Below are 26,072 nucleotides of genomic sequence, written 5' to 3'. Positions count from 1 at the left end.
AGCAGAATTCATTCTGGACAGAGTCCCAGGTTACTTTGGCTGCAGACTTACAGCACCAACATACACAAGGCTCCACCAAGTAAAATATGAGCTGTTGGGGCTTTTTTTCCTTTTTCTGAAAGGAGGTGCAGCCATGGAATTAGTGAGATACTTGATGGCTGAACACAAGTTAAAAGCAGAAATAGAAATCTGCTGGGTTAGATCCTGTATTACACACAAGTTCTGTAACTGTTATGTGAAGAGGGTCTGGGTTTGCTTGGGTTTATTTTTTAAAAGGTCTCGTGTTTTCTGAACATGACTTTGTCATTATAAATTAATTTCTACAGAAATAAAATGTGGACAAAACTAATTTTGTCTTCTTTTTTTTAAAGTACCTATGCAATGCACTTAATTTTCCTACATCCGAAAAATAGTTGTAAAATTACAGCAATGAAAAGGACTCCCTAATTAGGTATGTCATGCCATTTCTCCAGAAGATTTAATGCTTAACTGCATGTTGTATCTGTATCATACACATTACCCGAAGAAAATGAAGACACACACACACCATCCAATTGTCCTTTTATATTTTTATTTGGTGTTAAGTAACTCCACAAGAAAACAAAATCAGTTACTCTGGTGTACGTGAAATCAGAACAATACAACCACTTGAAGCAAAAAGTAGAAACAAATTTCAGCCCAGGAATGGAAAACTGATACTTCAATGCTATGGATATGCAATGCGCTTCATCCCACAGTGCGGTTCAGCGTATGCCAACCTTTAATGCTCTTGTTGTTGTTATTGTTGTTGGTGTGTTTCTATCCATATAGAAAACTAAAAACCACACTTCAACTCTCACTGAAAGCCTTAGAGCTTTAGCCATTAAACTATGAAAACGAGTAAAGACAATTTGTTATTGCCCAAGCTCAATATAGGATTTTATTTTCCCCAAAGGTGCTGGAATCATTACATGCCACAGTGTAACTATGAGCAACACCTTTGTTACTTTTGAGCCCTTTCTTACCAATGAAGAAGCTCTAGCCAGAATTAACTGAGCTGAAGTTTGTGTTTGAAATATGTCCACTTGGTCACTTCCTGTTCTCAAATGAATTCTATTCCATTCTTCACTGTAGTGATTTGAAGAATTTGTGTGTAAAGTTCTTTTTTCCTTTCATGTTACAGTTAACTAGTTTCAGTGCAGGTGCTAAACAACCTCTCAAGGAAGCTCCAGAAGAAAGTAAAATATATAAAATCTATTCAAAGTCTGCAAATAAATTAAGAAAAGAAACTGTAAAGTGTCAAAAGATTTGCTGTATGAATACAAACCCTAAAACATAGTCTAAGAGGAGGACCAAAAGAAAGTCCTTGGATAAGGGCAACCACGCCAGTTTTAGTAAGGATCTCACCAAAAGTGTTGCACGAAGACTGGCATGGTTTCCCAACCATGTATTTAAATTCTTACACTGTCAACTGAATAAAGGCAACAAAACCCAGTTACTCAGAAAGCATTTCTAGCGCAGAACATATTTCAAAGGCAGTTCAGCTCACATTTCAAACAGCTATGTTTCTTGTGAGGTTTATTGCCTGTCAAAAATAATGGTGAAGCTTTTCAAGTCAGTATTGGACTTTCTGCACTTCCTGGTGTTATAGACATGCTGCGATCGTGTAGACTAGTTAGTTGTTGTCATTTTTTTAAACTAGGAGTTGTTAAAAACTCAGAATGTTTAGTTTTGCAAATATTGCTCCTCCTGGCTTATACATTTTGTATAATGTGTTAAAATCAGAAGGAGTTGATAGTCTTGTACAGATGCAACTTGACAATGTATTGACTTTCTAAATTAACAAAAGAAAATTTAAAAGCAAGTCACATAAAGCAACAATCACTACTGCAATCACACATGTATGTTGTAATTCATCACCTTCCCTACCCCCACCCACCACACACATAACTTGCCCCACACATTCTCTCAGAAACACAAAATGAACTACGAGATTTACTAAATTACAGCCACAACAGCAGCTAACTGCAGCAGCCACAGGATTTCTTTCAAGTGAAGCACTGACCCTTTGCATTTAAAACATTGAACACTGAGCATTTTAGAGAGTTTCAGTCATTCAGGCTCAAGTTCAGTTACAGGATGCTTTTGCAGGTTACATGAATGCCTTCATCTGCAACAAGACAACATTCTCATTACTCATTAACAAAATTCACAACAATCCACACATCACCCCAGTGGTTTATTATTTTTGGTGTTACTTTTTGAACTTCTGCCCCACATTGGCAAATTGCTAAAAAGGACAAAAAAAAAAGAAAAAAAGGAAAAAAAACACCCACATTGCCTCCATACCTACAAAAAATCCTTGGCTTCTCCAGTTAGCAAAAATACAAACCATGGTATCCTCAGTGTTGGTTTGTGGGAGGGGGAATCATAGGATAGAAAACACAGTTTCTGTAAGTCTCTAAAGCACAACCCTGTTGTTCCTACTTCAAAGTTATGAGATTTACTGAATGAAGACTGGACAAGTCATTCATGCTTTTCTCCTGCATTCAGAAAGGCACTGATAGATTACAGTGTTAAGTATTTATCTCCCAGTTCTTAAAGAACAAAGCCTAATGTGCAGAAAGCTGAAGTCTCTGAATAGCAGAAGTAGTTGTAGACACTGCGATGCTAAGAAGATCGTAATCGTGGTAGGGCTACAGTTACGAAAGAAAATAACTGCAATTAAGATGCAAAAAAGCAGTGGTACTACTAAGACAAGCACATGCACATCCATTCTTGATTTGACAACACAATCTAGTCTAGTTCAAATAGCCAAGAATTTAACAGTATTTTTTGGGAAAAAAAATCTTCAACAGGACAGCTGTGTCCTCATCTATAAAATAAGCAAGAAGAGAAAGATAAATACACATCTGAATCCATTAACTGAAGAGGAAACTCAAGTTGTTGTTTTAGAGCTACAGACCCTCAAGAAAGATAGTTTTCCATCTCATGTTACTTTTCAATCATCTGCTCTACTCTGCAGTTTTTACAGTTGAGTTCGAGAAAAAAGCTCCTCCTCACATGGATCAGCCCATTCGCTTCCACCTTCTGAAGCTGTGTCTTCAGAGCTGGAGCTATCACTGGAGTAGATCTTCTTCCTGAAGCCATTTGGTTTTGCCTCAGCATTTATATCATCTGCACATCTTGCTTCATAAACAGAAGACACCTAAGGATTTAAACTGACAGTGTTGATGGGGAACAATAAAGAACATGCTTGCTTTTCTCTGGGCTGGGAGGTTATTTGGTTTTGTAGTTGTCCAAGAGAGATGCCATGATTACAGGGCAAGTCCTCCTCTTTCCTGACTTAGTCCACTATGTAGAAAGGACTGCAGAATAGCAGGGGAAAAGGTGGTGCTTTTATTATTTTCTCCTATTCCTTAATTTTAAGATTTGCACAAAACAGCAAGAGAACCAAAAGTGAACTCAGGATGTATCTTTATCACAGTTCATGTTAGAAACATTACTGTAAAAGTTATCTCCAAAACTTGATAGTAAGCGTTAAATAGTAAGAAAACACAGCACTGATCTGACTAAGCTTCAAGCAAATGTATTTTAAATATATTTTCATCTGAATGAGTAAAGCCATAGCAAGCATGTCACAATGTTAAACTATGCACTATCATCACTCTGAAATTTAAAGGTATATCAGTAAATACACGTGCACATGAATTTTTTCCCTAGAGAAACAAAAAACAGGGGTTTTTTGCTTGTAATGAGGACAGCATTCAGTACATATTATCTCTATGCCTTTATTTGCTGGTCCTTTCTGCCCTCATAGTGCACTTCAGCTCACTCTACACTTACTGAAATTAGAAGTTGAAGGAAAAGAAGACTCAGTTTAACACTCATGACAAGCAAATGGCAAGCATTCCCAAAGGAAACTGGCTTTGCTTATCTACTAGCAGTACAGCTGTCTGTACAAAGGGTTGTACTCCCCAAAGTACAACACCCTGAGGAACTTTTAGAAGGATACTCAAGATGCAGAGGAGGTTAAAAAACAAAGTAAGAGAAGAGAAGCTTTTGAAGGTTTTTGCAGGAATTTCATTTGAGGGTAGACTGAGAACTGTGATGAAAGGAAAGATGTAGCAGCCCACCCTTATAAAATAAGAAAAAAACTTCCTCCCCAAAACCATTGACAAACTTACCATATTAAAATCTAAAAGATGTTCATCATCATTGGATACTTCCTTTACATCTGCAAGTTCTCCTACACCATTCTCTCCCTTGGCATTTGTATAGCACTCTTATATTGTTTTTGTGGGGGTGTTTCAGATGCAAAGGAAGAAAAAACAGAATTGAGGAACACTGTTATTTACATTTACCATAAATTAAAGCATCCAGAGACGTATTATTGGAATTCACACTCTATGCCATATAAACTCTGTGCTTGTGGGGGTTTTTGTGGTCTGACACCCATAAAGAAATCACCTTAATACCTCACAGAAGCTTCATCAATCCTACCTGGATAACTAATAGTAAAAGAAGAAGCTACTTAGTTAATGAAAACACCTAAAATACCAAAGAACAAGAATTACTTTCTTTATGATAAATGGTTCAGTACATTTTTCAATTCTGATCTTGCATTCTGTTCCACATCACCCCTATTTCTATACCCATACAGTATAGACTGAAATAGTAGCCTGCTCCTCACTGAAACTCAAGAACCCCAGCTGATATGAATGGCTACGATTTCTACTTACCAGAGTAAACTTTTATATATAATATCATCATCTATCATGTAGATAGATACATATGGATCACATGCATCAACACCCACATATAAAAAGTACCCATACTAAAAACCGGGTACAGAAAAAAGGTCTGCGGAAGAGTAACGTCTGCTGTGAAGATCAAGTCCCGGTCTAGTTTAAAAACTGAGTGGCACAGAGCAAACCTGGCTCTGCTGTCCCTGACAGACACCGTGCTGTCCCTGACAGACACCGTGCTGTCCCTGACAGACACCGCGCTGTCCCGGGCTCTGCAGCGCGGCCGCCAGGGGGCAGCACCGGGCACGGCCCCGCCCCCCCGGGCACGGCCCCGCCCCCCAGCATGGCCCCGCCCCCCGGGCACGGCCCCGCCCCCCGGGCACGGCTTTGCAGGGAACCCAAATCCCCGCTTTGGGAAGACTGACGGCTTTCGCCAACGTGGCAGGCTCTGAGCGCCCATCTGCTCCTGCACTGGGCACAGTTCTATACCTGGGAGTGAAGTTAAAGTTAAGATGTTCTCGGAAGCCACCCAAACTGTGCTAAACACCAAAGTAAGGCTGTTCTGGAACCAAGAACACAGCTTAGTTGGTTGCACTTAAAGGTGTGCTTCAAAAATAGTAACTGGCTAATCTACTTTCAGATTATTAATGAACCAGGTCTCAAATCAAGACTTTTTCACCCTGAGCCTGTACCAACAGAAAGCACCAGAGATCCTGTCAATTCAAGATACAGAATGGTCTTGTTCAGCTTCCTGCCTTCTAGACAGAGAAGGTGAATTGGTATGCGGGCAAAAAAAAGCTGCCTGGATTCTTGCTGGTCCACTGAAAATCTGAGCTTGAGTCAGTTGTCAGATGGCACAGATTCCTGGGAGTGCTGGAAGCACACCTGCTTCTGGTCACGAGCAGCCTGCCTACTAAGACTGGACTTGCTCTCTGTGCAGGACAGAAAAATTCCCAGACTGTCAGTGTGAAAGGAGTGGGCAAGTGGCAAATCCTCTCCTTCCCAGCCTCAGAGAGATTCCACACATTCACTGAATAACTGGCATATTATTTAAGCACACCCATAAAAGGTAATTATCATGTTTTCACATTCTTATAGACTTACCTACCTAGTAAGTATTTTTCAGGATGAAGCATTAAAAAATGTAATAAAATGTTTTCATAATCAGAGATTTCCTGTTTATTTAATTGCAGGCTTTGGAATTAAGTAAATATGGGTAAGTGTTAAGATGATTTTAAAACCACTTTCTTTTAAAACCAATTTAGAATCATGCTAGAGACCTACTACAAGTGCAACTGAAGCATCCCAGTTCTCTCTCAGATTGGAGATTTTTTTGTGGAAGCTTACTGGTGTGGGTTTTTTAAATACAGACATTAAATCCAATTCATCTGCAGCAATTCTAATCAATAACAAGGAGCATTTCACTCTAACATGGGTGCAACAGCAAGTTAGTTCTAACAGGCAGAGGTGCTTACCTTCACACTGTGATGCAGGAAAAAGGGGAGAATAGAGCGCCTTTTCCCACCAGCATTGCTTTTCCTGGCTGCCACTCATTCTCTGCAGATTAGTATTCAATATAGGAAAGTGTTTAGACAATAATCACACTTCATTTTGCCATAAATAATATACTTACATGTAGAGGAGGAAATTCTGGTATTACACTGAATTTTGCTAAGTCTTACAGGTCACACTGCTCAATTTGTAACATTAATGGGAAATGACTGTCAAACTACAGTGGAAACATCCATTCTCTGAACTCTTACAGCCAATATGAACTCCATGCTGGGGCTCAGACTTTGCCCACAGAGACTTATACAAATCCAGAAAAAATTATTTTAATTCCAGTCCTACACTTTATCATCTAGAGAGAGCTACCCAAGAGATGGAAGTACAGTGAAATGTTAGCCAACATGACAAACAGCTCAGTGTAAAACAAAACAGAGAAGACAGCGAACAAAAAGTGGCAGAATGTCATGTTTAAAGTTTGGGAGGATGAATTGGCAGTACCATTACTCAATGGAAAAACACAAAATTAGTGAATTTTGTGTCAACATAAGGAAAAAGAGGTTATGAGGATGATCAATGATTTGTCTTTATGATAGAAGTAATCCATTCACTAAGACTGCCAAAATTCTCTCCCTCTCCCCATACATTAATGCTAGTTTAATTTTACCAGAGGCCTTTCCTTATGACATTGATGGACATGGCTAAAATAGCAAGGGCTTATCACAACACATGTCCCCAGTTTCACTGCTGCACCTCAGGTAACCCCATTAGCTTTCAAAAGATTATGCCACCTTGTAACATCCTCTATAGATATTGGAATGATTCAAAAAACAAACAACAGTGCAACTGTCGACAACAAACATTAACAAATGAGCTTCAACACTGACTTTCTAGCCAGCCTTCTCCTCAGTAAACTTGAGAATGTTTAAACATGGAAGATTAATAAGCATCCTTTTGTTCCTCCTTATGCTGCAGAACTACACACCCATAGAACTTAAAGAGAAGCCCCTCTTGAACCAAAGGAGTGACTCAAGAGTGCTGGATTTAGAAACATGTCCCAGATTCAACTTGTTTCAACTTATCCATGCTGGTTTCCTGTCATAAGACCCAGGAACAGTCTTTTTGGAACCACCCTCCGAAAATTCAAACCCCTAATTCCAGAAAAGGGAGTTCTCAGGAACTTAAACCATCAGTTGGTGGGTTAAAAAAAAAAAAAAGAAAAAAAAAAGCAGCTCAAGAGTATAAGCAGGACACAGTAAGAAACATGGGCATGTACAAATACATTCAATCATGGAAGCCTCACTCTGTGCTGATTATAGATAGAGGCATCTAAACTCCACAGGCACAATGTGTTATTAACTTCACAGTCTCTCCCCTGCTGCTGTCACACCTGCACACGGGGAAGCTGGATGACCCCCAGCAGGTGAGTGTGGCAGGGCACAAGAAGCTGCAGCAGCCTTGCTTCCCGGGCTGAGGCCCCAGCAGAGCTCAGCGCCTGCCCTGGGATGGCTCCGTGACCGAACCAGCGCCGGCTGCCTCAGCCCCCTGTGCTTCCATCACAGCCCTGACACCTGCAGAGCCAGAGCAGGGCACAGACAGCTCCCAGCTCATTGCTGAATTTTTGTTTGGGAGGGGATAGAGGACACTTTTAATGTCCATTTTATACATTTGCAGAAGAAAAGGTTTTTTTCCTACCATTGCTTAAGTGTTTCCTAGAAATGCAGTCTCACATTGTAAATTTTTTTGTGAATTAAAGAGACACTCCCAATCAGGAAATACAAAATATCAACTCCCGAATAGCACCATGATTCTACCTTCCTTTGTTGGCAATCTTTTCCTTTTAAAACAGGATTTTCAATTTAGATCTCCTTCTCCTCCTATCTCACACATTCTCCTATACACTTCCAGTGTTTTATGAAAAGTTTTATTAAGTTTTCCAACTAACCATCTAAATAGCTATTATTTAGAATGGTTCTGATATTAAATATTGTGACTGGAAGTCTCTTCTCTCTGAAACTATTCATATTTATTTTACTTTATTCTTAAGTTAAACTCATAGACAGCAAGGCAAAACCAGCTACAATGCTGTTTCACTCCCAATTTTGCTGCAAGCTGGAGAGAAGACTGATGGGTTTCCTTTCTGGTTTTAAAGCTAAGCATAGGGCAACTGAGGCTTCTCCCAGACTATTAGATACTAATTTGGAAACACCATCACTGACTAGCTGTACTGCTTCAGGACGCTTGCTGACAAGGATCATGGCTGACAAGGGCAACAAGAGGCTTGAAGGATGTGAACAGAATAAGCACTAAAGCCTCAGTATGGTCTGAATGAATATTATCAGAAGGGTTACAACTGACAGAAAAAAAACCGTATTAATCTGTAAGCAAATATTTCTTTGAACCTGTTCTGCAAGCCCTTACTATCAGGAAGAATACAACACATGAATAATTCAGAAGCCAAAGCAGCAATGAACCCACTGACTCCCATTCCAAAAGATGAGGCCCTAATTTTACTTCAGCCACTCAGTGAAGACACACTTGGCTCAAGACGCCAGTCACAAATTAACAAAGGGAGCTGAGTCTAGACTTTATATTCTTAAAACCTATTTGGCAGTAACCTCATTGTTGAATTTTACTGAAAATATATGTGGAAAGGACTCCATGAGATAATCTAGCCTCTACTCTGGCACAAAGCTGGAATCAACTACAATGCACTATTCCTACGTTCAGTCTCATCAAGGCAGAGTTTCCACTGCTTCCGTAAAAAATAATTGAGCCTTATAGTATGCCCCTTGTCTGGTTATAATTATTATTCTTCAATTTCCCTTAGTGCGATTTAAGGTCATCACATCCAGTTCCTTTGTGTTTACCAGAGCCTACAGAGAACACAGCTTTTCCTTTATCTCCTCTAACTATGAACATGGCTTCTGCAAAACTGCTGCCTCTGCTCAGAGTCTCCCTTATTTGGGAAAAAACACTCCCAGGTTCCTTCACTTTGTTTTCCTAAGTAGTGACCTTTGTGTTTTCTCCTCAAGACATCCTTCCTGATACAAGGAGCCCGGTACTCCAGCAGAGCAACTCTGCTCTTACGAAGGGTATTCCTGTTCATGGATCTCCATGTTGCTGTCTTTTGCAGTGTATCATTCTTGATCTACACTCAACCATGATGTATTTGAAAATGCTTCTCTGTTTCACATCATTTTCTCACCTATCACTCCTCCCACAGTGTTTGTAAAGACAGTTATTATTTTCTGTAGAAATTTTAGCTGTCCCTGCAGGATTGCATTTTATGTTTCAGATGCTGTTCAAATTTTAAAACTTTTTGATTCTAATCCTGTCTTCCAGTATAACTGCAAACCTTCCCAGTTTGTTATTATCAGGGATTTCCACAAACATGCCACACACTAGAAAAAAGAATCATCTCTGTTGTCCTCTAATAAGCCACTGACTATTATTTTGATAGTGCAATCTTTCTCTTAAACTAATACTTGGAAATTTCCTGTTACTCACAAATTTGGGCCATTTACGGTTTAAAGTACAATTTAGGCAATTTAAGAGGGTCACTGGTTCCATTTTCCCTGAGTTCCATTTTCCTCTTTAAAAATAAGATTTGCTTTTAATATATTTTCTATCTTCCATGTGTTCTCCAACAAGTATTCTAGTAGCCTTTCTCAAATTAGTTGCTGCTCTCCATGATATTCAGGTTAATACTGCTGTGACTAACTGAAACAGTGTAACATCTGTATTTTCATTAACAATGACAATAGATGCACTAATCAATACTTTGGATATTACATTTTCATAGCTGTCTAAGCTTGTTAGTTCTGTTTATCAAATATCTTTCTGTCATCTTTCTGTTTCTGATTTACTTCTAGAACTTTCAGGTGTACCAAATCTTTTTTATTTGCTTTGTTTAAACCTTGGGGTTTTTCCCTCATGATTTTTAAACTGTTATTGTGAACTCTATCTTTTTTAAGTCCTTTCATACAAGCCCTTCAATATCTTTGCAAAATAATGTTCTCATAATTAGAAGGTTAGAGCTTAAGAGTCTTTGTAGATGTTTTCATCAGCTGACATGATCAGTACTTACCAAGGACTATCTGGCCCAGTCCTATCTTAGGTAGCCACCAAATTACTCACTATTTACAGTCAGTCCTTTGCTTTGCATGCTCTTTTTCCACTTGACTTCCCTGATTTTAAGGCACACAGTAGGCACCTCCAAATTTTGTCTCCCTCTTACCACTACCTGGATTTATGACAGCTTACCTTCTACCCTGCTGACCTCAGAACCAATGTTTTTAAAGCACCCCTCTTCCCTTCCTCTCTTGACAGCCCTTTCTAAAGGGGTTATGCACTTCTACTGCATTACTCTGTTCCAGCACAGAACCTCACCAAATCTCAAAGCCAATTCAGTTCTGAGATACACAAACACAGTTTTTGTCAGTAAAATTTCCTCATCCCCAAAACCAGTGTCTCAGGCATGTTCAGACCTTAAAACTCCACAGGTCCTTTTATTTATCTCAAGGACCCAACAGTATGAGCATTCTTTGAGCACACCTGCTGGATTGGAGCCCATAGAAAATTAGTGTTGGTGTATTCACAGGCCATTAACTGGTCCAGATTGTGTACTTACCCATGACTCCACAGCTAAACAGTAGGAACATTTACTCAGAAGAAAAAGGACTGTACTTTGGGGGGGGGCAAGGGAGCTGTGTTTGGGGAGTTTTATGTAGTATTGTGGGTGGCATGTGCCAGTGTTTTTTTTTGTCGAGCTTATTTGGTTTGGACTTTTAAAAAAATTGTTTTGTTGGTTTAATTTTGTTGTTGGTTTAATTTTAGGGGTTGTTTTTAATCTTATGGCTAGATATATAAATATCATTCATGGTTGAAAAAATTCTGCAGGAGCTATTTCCAAAATTCCTGCTGCAAAACACTGTAATTCTAAAACAAGTCCTGTAATATAGAAGGTAAGAGGGAGGAAACTGAACCAGATTCTCCTACAATCTTGCTCATAAATAGGAGGTATTCAGAGATGTGTGTTTCCACAGCACATATATAACTCAAGTTTAAGTGATGCAAAACAGAATGTGTTATGACACTGTGGTTTATATTAGTATTTTCACATCCATTATTTATGCAAAAATACTGGAAGTACCTCAGAACCTAACTCAAACTTTACCTCAGATGACTGAATTAAACAATTACTTTAATTTCTGTCCAAAGTCAAGCATAGAAACACAGGAAGTTTCATTTAAAAAAAATATTTATAAATATTAATCTATACTAATAAGTCCAGACCACAGTGCCTGCTTTTCCCCCATGCATGTATGTGTGGGGTAGCCATGAAAAAAGTTTCTCCTAGACTGTTCTAATTCTAGATATTTTATATTGATTTTGCTTAATGTTCATGAAAATAAATAACATTACTCTTAAAAAGAAAAAAGTTCACACACATCTTTTACAAACATTGAAGCACAATAAGAAATTTAAATAAATGCTCTTGAACCCAAAATCCAATTACCTTCAGACTCCAACTACTGGTGCTTAGAAAAGCCTGGAGTGTGCACATACCTTCTTGAGACATGGTAGATAGAGGGAGACAAGTTAACCCAGGCTGTCTGAGCTTAGGGGCAAATCAAGCTCCCCAAGCCCTTAGGAAGAGCTTAATTGCAAACCAAACTGAAGTCTAGACTGCTGAGAGGGCTGCTGGCCCTTGGTACTTCTCAGTGGTTTATCACTTTGAAGCTATGAAAATGCCTACAAAATCATGTGACCTGAGCAAGGGAAGCACTAAGTTTTCCTCTTGCACTTAGGAATTTAAATAAAATGAAATACCAGGGCTTTCTGAGCACTGTTCACTACCAAAAGACCTCTTACAAGCCTCAGAGCTACCATAAACTATGATACCACTGTATATACCAGCCACTTACTAGTTTCTTGAATGGATAAGTGGTTGAAGTGAAGATGAGAATAAGCAACCTCACAGAGCACTAGACATCCAGAAAGAAGATCTGAGAAGGGCTGGAAGGAATTCCAGGCTCTTGCTGTCACAAATAACTGAAAAATCACTTGTTCATTCATTATGCCCTACTGCATGATGAAGTTAGATTTCACTTACTCCTGGTAAAATTCCAGAATCTGTTCTGACTTAGACTCTAAGTTCATTAAGTTCTTTGATGACTCTTTCTGCAAGGCCTGGCACAAACACAAACTTCCCAGACTCCAGTAAAGATTTTTGAAGCCGCTTCTTCTCTGTTAACTTAACAGAGCTGCAGGAACCAAGATGTCTAGAAAGAGTCTGGAAAAGTCACAAACTTGATTCTCTTGTGCAAGCAACAGATATCAACTTACTGATGCTGGGAAAAGAAGCAATTAATTTAAAGGAGGATGAGAGAAGAAACAAATAAGGAAGAAGGAAAACAAGAAAGTCTGATTTTGTTAAACAAAAAGGTGAGTTTTAGTTTTAGCAAGAGAAAGGTTAGCTTGCCTATGTATGAGTTAGTGTTTCAAACTTATAGTTGAGAAATATGCAATTGCACAACACAAGCTGGGTGCAACTATTCAGCTGAAAATGGAAAAACTTCCTCCAAATGTAAATACTACAACTGCTGAGTATGTGCAAGAGGAGGCTGAAGAGGAAAAGAAAATGTACAATGTAAGGAAAAGAAAATGTAAGATGTAACTTATAACTATCCAGACAATATCTCTGGGCTGGCCACACCTCAAATTTATTTTGATAGTTAAATGTTTCTACTCAAGAACAGAGGGAGCTCACAGCAAGAAAAACTCGGTATTTTTGGCTAGAAAGGATTTTTTATCTTGATTAATGCCTACAATTACCAGAAAGAAACCTCTGAGCTTAACTCAGTTATGCTGAGGCTTTCTTAAGGTACTGTGGTAGTGCTGGATATTTTGCATCCACGTTTTCTTTATTTTTGGCTATATGCTGACAAGAGGATGCTTTCATTTCCAGACAATTAAGCCTTTTTACAAGTCTTTCTTTGCTGAAGTTTACATCCAGAAGTTCTACTCCAAATATTTCTACTTGGAAGAAACTATATTGAAAAGACTGACTTCAGATCTTTTTCTTCAGAATTTTAAAATATTTTTGAATCAAAATCTGCAATATTTCATTACTCAAAATTTATGCACATTTTAACACTTTATATGTAAATCAGATAACCTAAAAACCTAAGGTAAACAGATTTTTAAAGTCACATGAGTGTACACATGCATATATTTCTAAAGGTATGCAAGATGACACCAAAATACCTGAAGATGGCTAATTTTTCACAGAATCACAGAACGACTGAGGTTCAAAAAGAACTCTGGAGGTTATCACATCCAACTCCCCCTGCTCAAGCTGGGCCCAGTAGAGCAGGCTGCCCAGGACTTTGTCCAGATGTCTTTTGAAATCTCCAAGGATGGAGACTCTACAGCCTTCCTGGGCAACCAGTGCCAGCACTCGGTCACCCTTACAATAAGCGAGTTTATTCTTATGTTCAGATGGAACCTCCAGTTTCTCTACAAAACTGTATTTTCTAGAGATCTATACAATCACAAACATTTAAACTGAACTGTCACATGACAAACTGCTGGTTATCAGCTGCCAGCTGCAAATTCTGTAATTTTATATATCCACATACCTCTTCATGCTCTCCTGAAGAAACAGGATTATCCTCGTACGTGGGGAAATGACACCCTGCTTTACAACTGCAAAACCTGCCAGTCTCCTCACGTGGCTCCACTATTCTGCAGTTTACTTTAGAGCTCTCCACCACTCTCCCTTCTAGAGATTCTTTCATACTGCATTCTAAACAGGGATCTTGGTTTCCTACTGGCAACATCCCGGCCGACTCTTCTTGGGAATCCAATGATGTCTGTGCACTCTTCTCCATTCCAGACTTTTTTAATCTGGGAAGGAATTTTCCAGATTCAAGCTCTGATTTTCCGTAATAATGCCCTTCTTTTTCTGCATCTTCTTCCAGAGGTTTGAGATCTGCTTGTGGATCCTCAAATACATCTACCTGGGGAGGAACAGCAATACCTCCCTCATCTTTTTCTGACTCAAATTCTGACTCGCTTCCACCACCTGGAGAAAGTTCAGATGCAGAAATTGGGCGAAAGTGAGTCCTCGGAGAAATCCGTATAGCCCTGTACTGCGTTCGATCAACACCGCATATCCTGGGGTGTAGAACCTCACTGTCTGAATCAGAGCACAGAATAGACTTAGGTTTAAAACTAGGGCTGAAAGACGCAATTCCTTCTGGCTCAAACGAACACTCTACATGAAGAACTTGTGAAAATGGATTGTTCAGGTCAAAGGAAGAGAATGAGTATTCAAGCCCTGGTTCTTCGACTTGAAAGTTACCACAAGCTCCCAGTAAGTCTTCATGGAAGATAAAAGAAAAACCCTTATTTATTCCGTTATCTCCACTCTTGGACTGCTCGTTCTGTTCAAATGATACGAACGGCCTCCATAACTGCCTGTGGCCAGGGGCAAAGCTATTACCTGGAGTCATAAAAACATCTGTACCAGCTATTGTCACCACATCGGAAGCTGCACATTGCAGTAAGCTCCCCTTTGAGTGACCAGGTGGCACCACTGCCCATTCTCCATCACTGTTAAATGTTTTGAGCTCCCCATACACACCACCAAGTATAAATGAGTTTTCTTTATCCTGGTTAACATCCCAGGGCTTTGATGGTGTGGTATAGTCACCACCATCTACTTTTGATAAATCATTTGAGACAAAGGCTCTCTTCTCTACATTCTCCTTTTGACCTTCCCAAAGGTGATACTCTGATCTTTGCACTGCTTTATTGGGTTCCTGGAGGGTTTCAACTTTTGCTTCTGTATCCAAACAGCAGCAATAGTTATTTACATCAGTTGAAAACAATTCATCTTCTATTCCTTCTATTTCTACCATTGCTGCAGAATTTCTGTCTGTCATATTTGTCCAAATATCTTTAATAACCCCTGAGCTATAGCCATCTCCATGTGGACTGCTTTCCCTACACCCTTGTGTAGTTTCATAGTCTTTACTTTCTGCTTTTTGTTCTAGCTGAATACCACAGACAGATTCTAGCTTAGATTTCTTTTTGAAAATCAAAGTGGGCATTTCTCCTAAACTTCTAGCTTGTTGCTGGCAGGTTTCTTCTGGCAGAAAATCTAGAATTTCTTCATCTACATAATTCGAAGACACTCTAGGAACTACATAATTAATATCTTCTGCATTAAATTGCGTGGATTCTTCATATGGAATATTTATAGTCTCATTGTCTGAACGTGTTTCTTCCGAGTGTGACCATGGACTACAGGTTCTTGTTGAAAGATTAGAACAGTGTTCATTTTCATCAAAGGCACTATTTTTGGTCCATATTAGCAATCTAGACTGTGTTTTCCCAAGAATATTAGCAGTGCTACTAGAATCTGCATTTTCATTTCCCAAGCTGAGTGTTTCAAAAGAAAATGGTAAAACTGAGTTACTGCATTGCACTTCAAACACTGAAAAACAAGAGTTTATACCAGACCCTTCATTAATATCTGAAAAAAGCTCTTGATTGCCAGCAAGCATGTGTGAATTAAGCATTGTGCTGTCTAGGATGGGGGAGAATCTGATCGGAGAATCTCCTCCAAAACTTTCCCCATCTGCATCACCAGAACTAGAAGATGAACAGCACTCCCAAAATTGAGCTAAATTACTAAGATCTTGCAAGAACCACCCTTCAGCACCAACAGAGCTGGTCGAATCAGTCCATATTGCACTTTCCCCTTGCAACTCCATTCCATCTAACACTATGCAACATTCTGCCTCAAAATCAGTTTTTTCTTTACTCTTCTGTCGAATCATATTTAAAATCCGACTCTCCCCTTGCATCGTATCTGAGGCACCAGGATCCAACATGGATTGATCAATATCCACTTCATAGAAGTGCGTTAGTTCTGATAGATGAACATCATCTAAATATTTGTCGTCCTCTGGTTGAGAACATATTGAGGTCCCAGCGAGGTCAATATCCTCATTTAGAACTGCAGGCATTTCTACAAAGTGACCATCGATGAAAGTACCTGCTGCGAGGTATGTTTTATGAGTATTATTGTTGCTAATACAAAGACCATGCACTGATTCAGACAACTCTTCTACAGCCTCTGATGTTACTCCACATATATCTTCTCTGTTGCGGTACGTAGTCTCCAGCTTGCTTTTTCTGCTAAGAGGAACAAAGTACTCCGTAATCGGCTCAGTATACCACAAGGGCTCTTCTTTATATTCCTTTTCATTTCTACTGTCTAAATACAAATCTTTTCCATCACTACCGCCAGCTTCTTTTCTTCCAATTTCTTTTAATGGCCTTTTACCTCTTTTGCACAGTTGTTTGATGGACCCGCTGCTGCTGCTGCTGCTGCTTCCGCTGTGGACTTTTCTGTCAACCTTTTCACCAGATTTCATTGACAGCCTGCTCTGCCCATTCCGCCCTTTTTTACTCCGAACCTCTCTTGTTTTGTGTCTTACTTTAATACATTTCATTGATGCCTTGTATTCACCTTGATTACCACTAGAACTTGAGCCAGCCTCACTGGATCCTGATGACCAGGAGCGGGGACGCATCTTTCCTTCAGACTTATGTCGGACTTGCTTTTTGTACAAAACAGGCTTCTCTTCAACGGTGCTGTTACTAAACTTGTTTTCTTTCTCGTTTTTACTCTTCTTCTGCTGGGTTCTTTCCTGTACAGTGGCAGATACTTTATTACTTCTGTCTTTAGTTACTTCACTTTCACTATTGCAGTCCTTTGGAGAAGATGTATCCGTGCTAGTTGGTGGAACAGTGGATGAAGATGAGGAGCTAGAGTAAGAGCATACTTTGGATTTATTCCATACAGTCATAATTTCCTGCAGGCAAACTGGCTTTTCAGAAAGAGGAGGAAATGCTTCATAGTACCTGAAAGCAAAACAAAAGGGACATCTGGATTGTAGAGCTTCAGAGATAAGCATTAAAAACCACAGCAAAACACTACCAGTCTAATTGCTACAAATCTAGTTTGCACTACATATGCACATGCCACTCACTGCACTATTTGGATGATATCAAAGGGAAAATTAAAATGAGCTTTAAAAGTTTTTATATTAATATATGTTTAGAAATATACTGCATACAAGTAGAACAATTTCCTTTTCAGAGACTACTGAACATCATTTTAGAGAGAAACAGTAGATGCTCACAAAAGTGCCTCCAGGTTTGTTAGATAATGTGGTAATTCACTACAGTCTTAAATGTTTGATTTAGATTATAAATGAGAAAGTCCTGAATTTCAGTTTTTAAAATTCTCATATATGAAATGAGACACTATCTGTTAAGTTCTACATAGTTTGATCATCCAGTTATTAAGGAAATCTATTTAAAAATATTAGTTTTTGAGTAGTTTAAGATGTTTAACAGCTTTATGCAAGAGGTTAAAATATGGTTTTCTGCAACATTTATAGTAGTATGTGTTTGGTGGTAGAGAGATTTTTACTGAATCACATATATTTCAATGAAAACTCATTTAAAATTTTTACAAGTCAGTTAAATGAAATGCACATGGGCACAATCAGTTCCCTGAAGACAAATCATCCATTTGGTAACATTTCTACTAGGCTGTTGCTGCTATTAAGAGATACAGAAGCAGTTGTATCTCCAAGAGAGGTCAATGACAAAACTCCTGGGTAGTTCAGTAACACTGGACTCAGGTACTTGCTGACTAGGAGATAACTTTGGTTATCAAGAGTTTAAAGGTTATAAAAGAGTTTGTTTGCCATTTCTGCAATAGAGGACAGTGAGATCTGAATCCAGGAAACAGATTATTCCCCCCTTGTAAATCTACATGTCAATTAATGTTGTTTTAAAGGTTTTTGTCTGGTTGACTTAGTCTTCAGGAAACTAAAATAAAGTATGGTTTCAGTTCTGTGTACAGTCAAATGAAAGCAGTCTGGGCTTTGACAGAAATTAAACTAGCCCATGGTACCAAGTGCTTATATTTAAATATACAAGATTAAAAAAAGGAGATGGCTTGAAAAGAAATGTATTTCTTAATATCCACAAAACACCAGATTCCCCACTAAGTTAACTTCTCTCAGATAATAAGAAAAAAAAATGCATACATTTCTACTTGATCCTTTGCTGTGGGAGATAAATCAGTCTCAGGAGTCAAAGAGCCTTCTAACTTTTTGTGAATCTTCTCCTCTGTTTTGGAAAAAAATTCCAAATGCTTAACAGAAAAATTTGAAAAAGCCAGTGTACTTTATAAGAGTATTTAACAAAGAGCACCAGAATGTATAACTGTAATATTAGTAAAATTTCCATACAACACTGTAAATAACATTAAGAAATTATGAATTATCACCCAAGATTCAATTTTTTCACAGTTGTCCAGTCCTGCAAATCTGACCAAACATGACTGGACAGCAGCTCCAGGCAACCTCATGGCTAGCAATGCCCCACTGGGAGGATTCCTGCTGAATGTTTAATTGTTCCATATCCAAATCCTTATCTCATTCTTGCATTGCTACAGACACAAAAAATATTTCTTAAAAATCAACTATTTAACTAAATGTTTTTATCACTGGCCACACATTTCTCAAGTGTTTCACTAAAAGGAAATATGCTTGCAGTAATTTTTGAGCTTTGGGATGTAAAGGCATATTTCCTGTGTGAGAGGTGACTGAAGATGTTCTAATTCTTTATATTCAAACCTTTAAAATAAAAAATGAGACATACTATTTTTTTTTTTCAAAATAAATGCTCAACATCACCTTAGCTCAGGAAGAAATTCACAGCATTATGAAATACTAGGAGCTAATTAAGGATTAAAAATACCAGGGAATGGAAACAGCTAAAACCATGCTTTAAGTAGGTAAATGTTTCTCTTATTTACAGCTACTTATACTACATAATAAGCATATTAATTTTACTCTAACTGTCCAAGGCTGCTGCTGTGTGCCTGAGCAAACATTTATGTGTGATGAACTTTCACTGAAGACAATACAACTTTACATTTTGCTCCCTCCCTGCTTGACATCATAAAGTGCCCATTATCATTCCCCTACAGACCAGAAATTTTAAGTAGTGGTGGTTATTTGGATGCTTTTCAAACAAATAGTTTCCACATAATTATTTTGAGGCACACCTGCTCTTTGCAAGCATCAATACACAAAAGGAATAGAATCAAGCCTACTTTATTTTCATTACTTTTGGTAGGGAGGGAGGGAGGATGCTGAATTTGGAATATTTACTAAAAAAGCAGGCACAGCTGGATATGAATAGCTATAGCTTTTCATGAAGAAAGCTCCATTTGTAACTGGCTATTTCTTAGTAAATAAAGCATACCAATACAAAATTGCTTAAATTATTTGAATGAAATTATTCAAATGTATTTTAAAATTGCATGACCTGTACTAAAAGCTACTGAAAAACAGCCTACTCCCCCACACCCACTCCTGTCTCAGAATGTTGCAGAGCTGATAAATACAATACATGGCTTCAGAAGTTTAAGCATTTTTTTCCTCACCTTGCTTACTCTGAAGATCTTTCAGTTTGGAGCAAAGCTCCTCCACTAACGTTTCAATCCCAGAACTCTGCATGACAACAAAACCACGTGGGAAAAAAAGAAAAGAAAAACAGAAAACATAACTTAGTAAAAAGAATTTTAATGTCATAGAACTATACCAATACAGTAAACATGTATCAGCAGACATACTTTCCTTTTTGCACAGTAACTACATAGGAAAAAATCAACAAAAATTAACATGAGTATAAATCCAAGCCTATAAATACATCAGTTAGAGGTCAAAATGATTCCATGTAACACGAAGACACATTCACACAGAGGTTTCAAACTACAGGTCACATTGTTGCATCATTAGATTTCCAAGGCTTTGCAAACACAGCATGTCACATTTACTGCACGGTATTGCTGCAGATTTAGCCAGGAGTCTCAGGATAGAAGTTCAATCACCCACTGGTCACTAAAGTGCATTTCAAAAAGCTAAGCCTGATCCTTTTGGTTGCACAATTTATACCCGTGTCAATGGAATTGTTAAAAGGATACAGAAATCAGGCACGAATGTGGAAAGAACAGTAGGAAGGTGTACCCACATATGTGGCAGAGAGGGAGAGGAAATACTTCCACAGCATCTGTATGCAAAACCCATCCTGTAGTCTTGCCAATTTAAAATGACCAGGTATTTTTTTTCTTTTTAAACATTGTGTTATTAACAACACAGGACAGGAGAGGGAAAAGTAAAACACCTTCACACTCCTATAAGCCTCTATTTTTCCTCCTTTATTCCTCTACATAATAAACATACACACAAAACAGTCCAATATATTACCCACAGAGGAAAACCCCATGTCACTCCAATGGAATAAAATTTGAATTCCAGTCAGTGAAATACTAAACACCAACTTAGAGCATGAAATGACCATTCCTGTTGGAGAAAACTAGGTGAGGTGGGTACTGTGTGGGTATTTGTATTGCCATTATTCAATGCTCAGGAATTGTGCTTGGAGATTGCACTTCACACTTTCTGTAACAGCAAACAGAGCTGGAATCACAGCTAAACACAGCAATCTGGAACTAGTGAGGAAGATACCAGAGGTCCCCTGCATGTCATCCTACAGCTGGGAGTGGTAATGAGGGAGGACCATGCAGCTTCTTGTATCCCGTGCACAGTTTCCTCAATATCAACTCCATTGTTGGAAATCTAGTTCCAATTATACTTGGAAAACTTACACGAACTCCCAAGAAAATGATCTCATCTTCTGAATTTAACATGGTCTTATTGTGCATAGAGTTATGGGACATGTTTTCTCTCCAAAGGCAACGCCGATCAAATATCAAGTTACAGAAATGCACAGAAAAGAGTTTGACTTGCTGTGTCACCCTGGTGGTGTTAAGATTTCATTTTCCCAAGGTCTAAGAGTTTCTCATATCTCCTGACTGCTGTCCAGAAATTGCTGAGAAATGTGAATTTATGTTGCTAAAGCACAAGGAAATATTATGAAAAAGAGAATACTAATTTATTCAGTCAGACTAGCTTGTTTAATCCACTGTCAGAAAAACACACTTGAAAAATCATACACTGAAGCAATGATTTATATGCTAACTCTAAACTTTAATTATTTGCAGCCAAGTGAGAAAGAAAGCAATGTTCTATTCCTAATTGTATTGCTGCACTGAAGTGCTAAATATAAACCTTTATACCGCATACTTAACTGAGGATGACTTAGCAATATCAAACTTCAGAAGGCATCTTCTGTATCAATAAATTTATGAGTATAAATTCAATCATTTAGCAAGAACCAAGCAGGACAGTAATATGGACAAAGCTATGTAGTTGTAATAATTTGTCACTTTATGCCCATACCACTCTTGACTCCCCCCTCCTCCCTCAAAAAGGTCAACAGAGGAGGAGCTGGCCCTAGTTCTCCTGAGCTCCCCAAACTGTCTAATCGAACAGTCACCTGTAGCAAACACTCCACGGAATACAGACTCACTTCCTTCACTTAATATAACATCATGCTAAGAAAATGCCCCAAACCAGCAACAATATGCTTACCATTACACCGAAGAAGTGCAAACTTTTGGAATCAAATGCTTCATTTCCTCCTGGACCATGAAACTAATACTTGAGTCAGCTGACTGCTGTCCTGCACGGCGCTGCCGGAGACAGCGCTCGCTTTAAAAAAACGGGGGTGGGACCCACTGTGCAGAACGCCAGGGCTCCAGAGACCCCCTGCTCAACTGCTCGCTGCAGCACCTGCAAACGTGCTGCAGACTCAATGTAACAAAGGCCATGGCAGGTATTTCATATATGACACTGGTGTTCTCAGAAGGTGAGATTTAGTTGCTTTTTTTCTTGTTTACCTTTAATGCCTTGTAGCTGTAACAACCTCATGGTCTAAAAGTAACACGTTCCAGGCACTGGCTTGGTTCAACAGGACACAGCTAGCTAACAAAACTAGGTGATCTGCTTGAATTACTTTGCTTATGTTCAAATTTAAAGACAGTCCCCATACAGTACAAATACTGGAGCACCTTATAAACATTTTGAAATATGGAAGTTGTAGTGCCCAATTATGATTGCTTTTGTAATTCCATCACGAAAGGCTTAAATCTCAAAACTGTCTGGCCTAGATTTCTACCAACCTATTTCTCTCTTTTGAATTAAAAAGGACAGTGCATAATTTTTTAATTTGTATTTTTCATTTTGCATAACAGTATTTCCTGCACACCAAACACATTTTATTCTCTTCTACTGTTTTTAACATATTTCTCTTTCCTTCCCCTACTTTAACGTATATCCAGTTTCACCAAAAGTTGTTCTTTTTGGCTTTTTATCAGCTGGCTGCAGCAAGGGAAGGATTACATAAAGGATAGGTGTTATGTTACTGGCATAGGAGTGATGGTGCTAACAGATAAATTAAGCTTCTGAACTCACCCAGCATTAACAAGAACAGCCAATCTGACTGCTGGAGTTACAGGACTCCAATAACCACTGTCTTCCTTACTGACCACCGTGACCCTATTCAGAGCCTAATTAATGCTGTTCTGCATAATGAAGAATAAGACCAATTAAAAAAAAAAGAAAACAGAACAGCAAAGCTCACACACATTTTTATACATATTTGTAAATATGTTTGGTACTTTTGACTTCTTTTTGAAGCTGGATTTTTTTTTTTTCCCTAAACACACAAGCACACACACACACACATAGATATAGATATATATATATATAGATAGATAGATATATAGATAGATAGATATATAATGTCAGATATTAAATCTAAGACCTTTTGAACAAACTGTACTTCAGAAGTAGAGCAGTCAGAGATGACAAGTGGTAACTCATTAGCCTAAACCAATCCAATTGCTTTCATAAGTACATTCACACCTCTGTATAGCTCCATAAAATGTCCCCAGACGATATTAAATCTGTAAGTGTAGTTAGTTACTTCTGAATGTAGTTGTTATAAATTTAAAATATTCAGTTATATTGTGAACCATGGAGAAATCCTGCATTATGTGCATCAAACTGAAATTCACTAAAAACTCTTGCCTATGTTAACAGTGGGCACTGGCTTCAATGTGTTCACAGTTTTGAGTACGAAGCTGTGAAACATTAGCTCCTCTCATGTGCTTGACAAACCACTTGAATTTTTAATTGATATTCACCTCTGCTAGCAGGTTACTTCTGAATGTTGCAAGCAAGCACAGCACAGTCACCATCCAGAAAATTTAAGAAGTTTTTCCTGAATTGGATCACAAACAGCACCACTATTATTTCACATAGCTATACTACAGAACTGAGAAGGGGACTGCTCAACAAATTTTTTCATTTTCACGGAGCTTTCACCTCTTCCCATCACCCAGTAATATCATCTGGTTATGGGTCTCATATTTCCAACAAAAAAATGCCCTGCAAACATATACTTTGTCCTGCAGGTCCACACATATGCAATAGCGAAGTCTTCAGGACAAAACAAAGGAAAATAAACTTCTGATAGCCAGTACTTAGAAGGAGATTTTCCACATCTGACAGACCATGAATACAGACACAGAAACTGAAAAAATTCCGCCAGATTGTACAACTCAAAGGGAAGTGCTGTTTTAGGGAGATGCTGTTTGGCTTTAGGTTTTTTGGCAGGTTCAGGTTTTTTGCCTCTAGTCTAACATAAGTTAAAAGCTTCCTCCAGAAGCTTTGAAATGTGCAGTGCAAATATTTACTATGTATTGCTTGTTACTTCAGGTCTGTAAGGTACAGGGAAAGGTCCTTGCCCCTTTAATCCTGTTGAAAAGCAAAAGCATTACAATTCATTTTACTTGAACAATTAAAATAATCACTCATTTGCTATTAGGCTTTTGAGAGCTTTCTAGCTTACACTTTCAAAACAAATCCTCATTTCCTTTTCCCAAACATACAGAATTTGTTTAGGTTGGAAGGTCCTCTGGAGACCATCTAGTCCAAACCCCTGCTGAAAGAGGATAACCTAGAGAACACTGACACTCCTTTCACAAAATACAAGTTTAAGCAGTCTAGAAATTAAAGTAAATCAATATATTCATAGTTTCAAATCACTGATTTAACAGGCCATAGGGCTCTCCAGAGAAGATGGCATTGTGACTGTACCAGGGCTGTTTTCTTGGCACATCTCCCATCACCAAGTGCAGGATTAGACAGCTTTCCTATATGAATCAGCTGTTAAGCCACGTGAACTGAGTAAAGCACAAAATGTGATTCACTGCAACCACACATCTATTTCTATATTTTGTAGGATGATGAGAGAAAGTTAGAAGTCTAGGCTTTCATTTTTTAACATTCTGACACAGTATAATTCATCTGATTACAAGTACTCTCAAAAGAGGTGCTCAAGACAGACTGAAAAAAAGACTAAAAAAAATCTTGGCCCAAGATCAGCACTATATGAATGAATAAATGAATAAATAAATCAATCCATTAAAATAGTAGCTTCTCTGGGATGTTCAACTCAGGTGGAGTTCATCAAAGGAAGGTTCCAGCTTGCATTATGGAATTTTTTTCCATCATAATAAGGTGGATGGCACTAAGAAACATTTAAGAGTATGTAAAACATTTTTGTCCCTTTAGATCACAATTAAATCTTTATCTCACTTGAATACATAATGAATTACAACAAAGATATTGGACCAGTCAGAAAAACAGATTCTATTTATTAACTTCTCTTTTTGGGATACTTGATCCAAAGTAATCTTCAAACAATGTGTGACCTCAGAGTATCAATTTCCAAGCAAACTGACAAAAATCCAAGCTATTTTAAGAAATACAAGAGCAATAGCTCTCCAACAAGGAAATAAAAATACTTCCCTGCAGCTCTCTTAATTCTGTCTTTGGCATTAAAACAACATTTGGAAAGGTAAATTACATATCTAGCACATAGCTAGGATCAGGCTCAGATTTCAGAGCTATGATTCACCACTTCACACAACACCTTCTAAGAGAGAGAGAGATAATAAATAGCACATGTTATTTACTAATTCTAGATAAAAGAGATCATCTGCCAGCTCAAATTAACTTCAAATGAACATGCTATCCCTAAATGTAGGTTACTAGAGCAGCTAATCTGACTTCTGTTATTTAAAACTTAATTCTTTTAGATCCCTCCCATAGCAGGCTACACTGAAATAGAAGTTATCCCCCCAAGAAAGGATAATTCCTCCTAGAAACTATTCTTCCTGATTATTATTCATCACATATAAACAAACATGCTGACTTCAAAGCCACAACAGACTTGCTATCCTTGTAAGCAGTGCTGCTGAGATTTCACTTAATCACAGTACTTCAGGTTGCCCATGCTAAAATGTTCTTATCTGTATTATCAACGAAATGGGAGAAACTCGTGAAGTGTGTTCCCACCAATTATGGGAAAAGGCTCTTTTCTGCATCAAGTGAGTTGCAGAAAGGACACTTGAATTTTCCGCAGCAGGTGCTCTGCCAAATTTGTTCAAGTTTGCTTGTGTGTATGATAAGAATCCATAATGGACCCCAACTCAAATTTTTGGCAAAAATTATTGTTCTGCATTAAGGAAAATTATAATCTATTAACACTGCTCTGTGAGGGAACACAGGGCATTATTCAAGAGAGCTCTGTAACCAACTCCTCTGGCATTTTCCTTGCCACTCCTTTGTGCCTGAAGGACTGTGCTGCTCCTCCCTCCAAGAAATGCATATGCCGACTTTGCTTCTGTCCCAGGCTTAGCAGAGAAGCTGTGTGAGGACAGATCTGCCTTGTCCCAGCTGGTTCCCATTTTCACTGGAAGCA

The 26,072-nt window shown here is 38.4% G+C and overlaps 1 protein-coding gene across 2 annotated transcripts in view; it reads right to left on the bottom strand.

Annotated features, from left to right (window-relative positions):
- Positions 1-549: 549 nt before the first annotated feature.
- The window catches only part of KIAA0232 (KIAA0232 ortholog), a 65,304-nt gene continuing 39,781 nt past the window's right edge, over positions 550-26,072 (bottom strand). The window contains exons 4-10 of one of the 2 annotated variants that reach the window (XM_064418738.1): positions 19,783-19,849; positions 18,377-18,458; positions 13,880-17,177; positions 6,203-6,284; positions 4,167-4,264; positions 3,043-3,187; positions 550-2,269 (exon numbers count right to left, since the gene is read on the bottom strand). In XM_064418738.1, the coding sequence (XP_064274808.1) occupies positions 2,172-2,269; positions 3,043-3,187; positions 4,167-4,264; positions 6,203-6,284; positions 13,880-17,177; positions 18,377-18,458; positions 19,783-19,849 (3,870 nt within the window). In that variant the 3' untranslated portion in view covers positions 550-2,171. Of the gene's footprint in view, positions 3,188-4,166; positions 4,265-6,202; positions 6,285-13,879; positions 17,178-18,376; positions 18,459-19,782; positions 19,850-26,072 lie in introns of both variants that reach the window. The other variant, XM_064418737.1, reaches the window with a different exon arrangement.

This window comes from Passer domesticus, chromosome 4, assembly GCF_036417665.1.
Source record: "Passer domesticus isolate bPasDom1 chromosome 4, bPasDom1.hap1, whole genome shotgun sequence".
Taxonomy (NCBI): domain Eukaryota; kingdom Metazoa; phylum Chordata; class Aves; order Passeriformes; family Passeridae; genus Passer; species Passer domesticus.
The sequence above is the reverse complement of the archived record's forward strand: the minus strand, read 5'-3'. Positions and strand labels throughout refer to the sequence as shown.